Source organism: Otolemur garnettii, unplaced genomic scaffold (genome assembly GCF_000181295.1).
Source record: "Otolemur garnettii isolate 467f Iridium unplaced genomic scaffold, OtoGar3 scaffold00031, whole genome shotgun sequence".
NCBI lineage: Eukaryota > Metazoa > Chordata > Mammalia > Primates > Galagidae > Otolemur > Otolemur garnettii.
Genome location: NW_003852426.1, coordinates 886019 through 889258, shown reverse-complemented (window position 1 = coordinate 889258; position 3240 = coordinate 886019). Strand labels below are relative to the sequence as shown.

General features: G+C 49.3%; 2 protein-coding genes across 2 annotated transcripts in view; one reads left to right on the top strand and one right to left on the bottom strand.

Annotated features, from left to right (window-relative positions):
* The window catches only part of TUBB (tubulin beta class I), a 4118-nt gene extending 1992 nt beyond the window's left edge, over positions 1–2126 (bottom strand). Inside the window, exons 1-2 of the mRNA XM_003788979.3 lie at positions 1752–2126; positions 216–324 (exon numbers count right to left, since the gene is read on the bottom strand). Of these exons, the coding sequence (XP_003789027.2) occupies positions 216–324; positions 1752–1808 (166 nt within the window). The 5' untranslated portion in view covers positions 1809–2126. The remainder of the gene's footprint in view (positions 1–215; positions 325–1751) is intronic.
* The window catches only part of MDC1 (mediator of DNA damage checkpoint 1), a 37402-nt gene that overhangs the window by 8087 nt on the left and 26075 nt on the right, over positions 1–3240 (top strand). The window lies entirely within an intron of this gene.

Genomic DNA, 3240 nt, shown 5'->3' with positions numbered 1-3240 from the left:
AAAAAAAAAAAAAAAAAAGAAAAAAAGAAAGTTGGGGACCCAAAAGTCATTTCAGGCCCTGCCACTAGGTGGCAGCAGAGCTAGTCTTTGGCCCATAGTGGGTCACGGAAGAAAAATAGATTCATCCAAAGGGCATTACAGTCTATAAGGATGGAAAGCGACCCAAGAAAACTGAGAGAAAAGGGGACCCGAGCTTCTAGGGCTCCTGTTCTCACCTGTGGCTTCATTGTAGTACACAGAGATTCGGTCTAGCTGCAGATCGCTGTCCCCGTGGTAGGTACCGGTGGGGTCGATGCCATGTTCATCGCTGATCACCTCCCAGAACTGTCGGGGGAGAGCAAACGAGCCCTCAGTAACTCAATTTCCAGACAACTACGCTTGCCTCCCATTTTAATTCCAGACGCAATCACAATAGGTCCATCTCTAATATCTGCCTGCCACACCCTTTCCCTGGACACTAGCAGACCAGAGAAAGCTACGATTTCTCTTGCTTGGTATGAGATGATGTGCAGCCAGTAAGATCTGGCGCTTGCACCCTCCAGAATGGGTGCAATAGAAGTCGACCGGACTTGGAAAAGCGTCAGTCCCTGTGCTCAAGCCCGGCACCGCCCCTCCATGCGGTGCATAAAAGGCCCGGGGTCAGAGAAAGGAGTAGCCGCCGCAGCCAGCCACTCCCACCCCACCCCCACCCCAGGTTGACTGCGGCGCACGCGCAAGTCAGCCACCGACAAAAGGCTGCAGAGCACGTGGGCGGGGCCAAGTGCAGAAATACCGCGGGCAGAGGGCGGGGCTCAAGCTAGCGCGCCCCCGCCAGCGGGCAGGGCCGCATTGTCCCGGCGCGCAGGGGGCGCTCGGGCCCCGCCCTCGGAGGGTCCCGCCTTTCTGCTACAACGTAGCAGCCGCACTTCCTCCCCGCCCCTCCCCCGCTACACTGTAACCGCGCGCAAAAAAAAAAAAAAAAAAAATTCCCCTTGGCCTCGGAATTTTATTTTTTCCCCTAGATTTTTCTCCCATCTAAAGAGTATTTCTCCCCTTTATTTAGTGTTAAGGGATTCGTTAAAAAAAAGTACACCCTCCCTTTTCTCGCTCCCTTTCTCCATACTGGTTCACACCCTAAAAAGGTCTCTCCCAGGAGCAATAAAAGGACGTAAAATTAATCCTGTACAGATTACCCTTCCTTCCACTAAAACCTACAAGACCGCCCCACGAGGATCGCGGACGCGTTGGAGCCCGGAAATTTTTGCAAAGGGCAATAGTGCAGCCCACCCAGGCGCACCGCGTCCCTCACCTTTGCAAGGGAGCTCTCAGCAGCTGCCGCCCAGCCTCGCCCCTTCCCCCTCAGGTTTGGCCCTACGAACCCCCACAGAGAGGGTGGGCGGGATGCACATGGGCAAAACCTGGTCTCGCTTTGTCTCGGACCGTTTCCGCATCTCCCTCTCTGGCCGGTTCTCGGACCGTTAGAAAATTCCCTTCAAGTAAAATCTTACAAATTCTCGGTTTTCCTATCCTCGAAATCTGAAGGATCCTTTTAACAGTTTCTCCAAAATGTGCTGCCAAGAAAAATACCCACCACTTTCCAAAAACAAATCCTAGATACAATGGTGTATTATCTCTATGTTAAAAATACTTAGGAGGGGGCAAAGCTTGATTTAAAAGGAAGAATGCAGAAGCTCTACAACCACTTTTAATAATGTATCTGTCTTCTCCCTTCTAGAAAGAAATACAATTAAAAAGAGGTTTAAAATTCTTACCTTGGCACCGATTTGGTTGCCACACTGACCGGCCTGGATGTGCACGATTTCCCTCATAGTTAAAATTTATTGTTTTTGCTCGCCTCGAGGTGTTCACGGGGCAGATTAAAAAAAGAAATTTTTTTTTTTCTCTCTCTCTGCTGGTCGCAGGCTAAAAGAATGGAACGTGCCCCAAAAGCTGGAGCAGCGAGGTCTGAACGCGCCGACAGGAAGGTTCTGAGAGGGAGAAAGAATAGGGGAGGGCGCGGGAGGAAAGTCTGGCAGGGCGGGGCGCGCGTGCGCCGCGGCCAAGAGGCGGGAGAACTGGCCCAGCGCGCGGTGGGGAGACAAAGCCTCATCTAGCCTGGCCCTGATTAGTCGATGTCGGTCGTGTACCAGACGTCCATTGGTCTCTGAGCCACTGTTCGGGCGCAGTCCTCTCTGGGAGTTGTAGTTCTCTATTGTTGTCCACGCTGCAAAATGAAGTGATGAATGGGTGGGTACAAAGCTTGTTTTTTGTGGGAGTTTTTTTAATTTTAAATTATAAAATGACTTTGCGCGAGATTCCTTTCCTCTATGCCTGAGTTTTTTGTACAAAAAGGGAGTAGCGTTCGGGGATGCAGGAATTGGGAAGGCTGGGGTGCCAAAAGTTGGCTGGTGGGATAGGCACGCCCTAAAAGCTCCGGGTGGTGGTAGCTCTCAGGAAGACAAGACTGCTTAGCTCAGCGAAAACTTGGGAGAAGTGTGGTACCCTGCCCTGCTACCTAACATCTGGTCCTTGGTGACCCCAAGGCATGAAAATTAGTAAACCGCTGCTCCCCCAAATACCTCAGGAAAAAAAGACGAAATTGCCCTCCTGTTATTTCCTTTGGAATTTTCGAATGATGTTTCAAAAGAGAAACAAAGGGCCTCTTTCAAGATAGAGGTGTAATCCGGAGGGTATGTTCAAAGAATAAATTGAATACAGAAACTGTCATCTGGGATTTCTGAAGCCAGAAGTCTCCATTCAAATGGAGATCTGGGCCTTGGGGAGGCGTTTGAGGAAATCTTGGTCTTCTTGTTAAACAGGGAACTATGTGATGAAATACCTGATAGATTTTCAGTCTTTGCAGGCTGCTTCTCTAGACACTGTGATGAAGTCAGTGGTTTTTCAATTCGCTGATTTCACTGACCAGGTGGTGGCCATTGCAACCCTTTAAATGCCCCAGGATTGAAAAAAGGAAGGAGAGGTAGTTGACTAAGTCTAAGAAAAATTGGATAAGCCCGAGTCAGAGTCCACCTGCTGCTTCCCAATGATTCATTCTCTCATTTGATAGATACTAAATACCCATTAAACTAGTAGCTAAGGATACAAAAATGATTAAGAATTACTAACAGCTCCCTATCCTCCAGGATGTTGCAGTTTGGTAAGAAATGTGTAATCAAGTGTGCTGAGCACCATCATAGAGATGATGTTATATCTAATTAAGATCATTGTTGGCTCGGCGCCTGTGGTTGAAGTGGCTAAGGC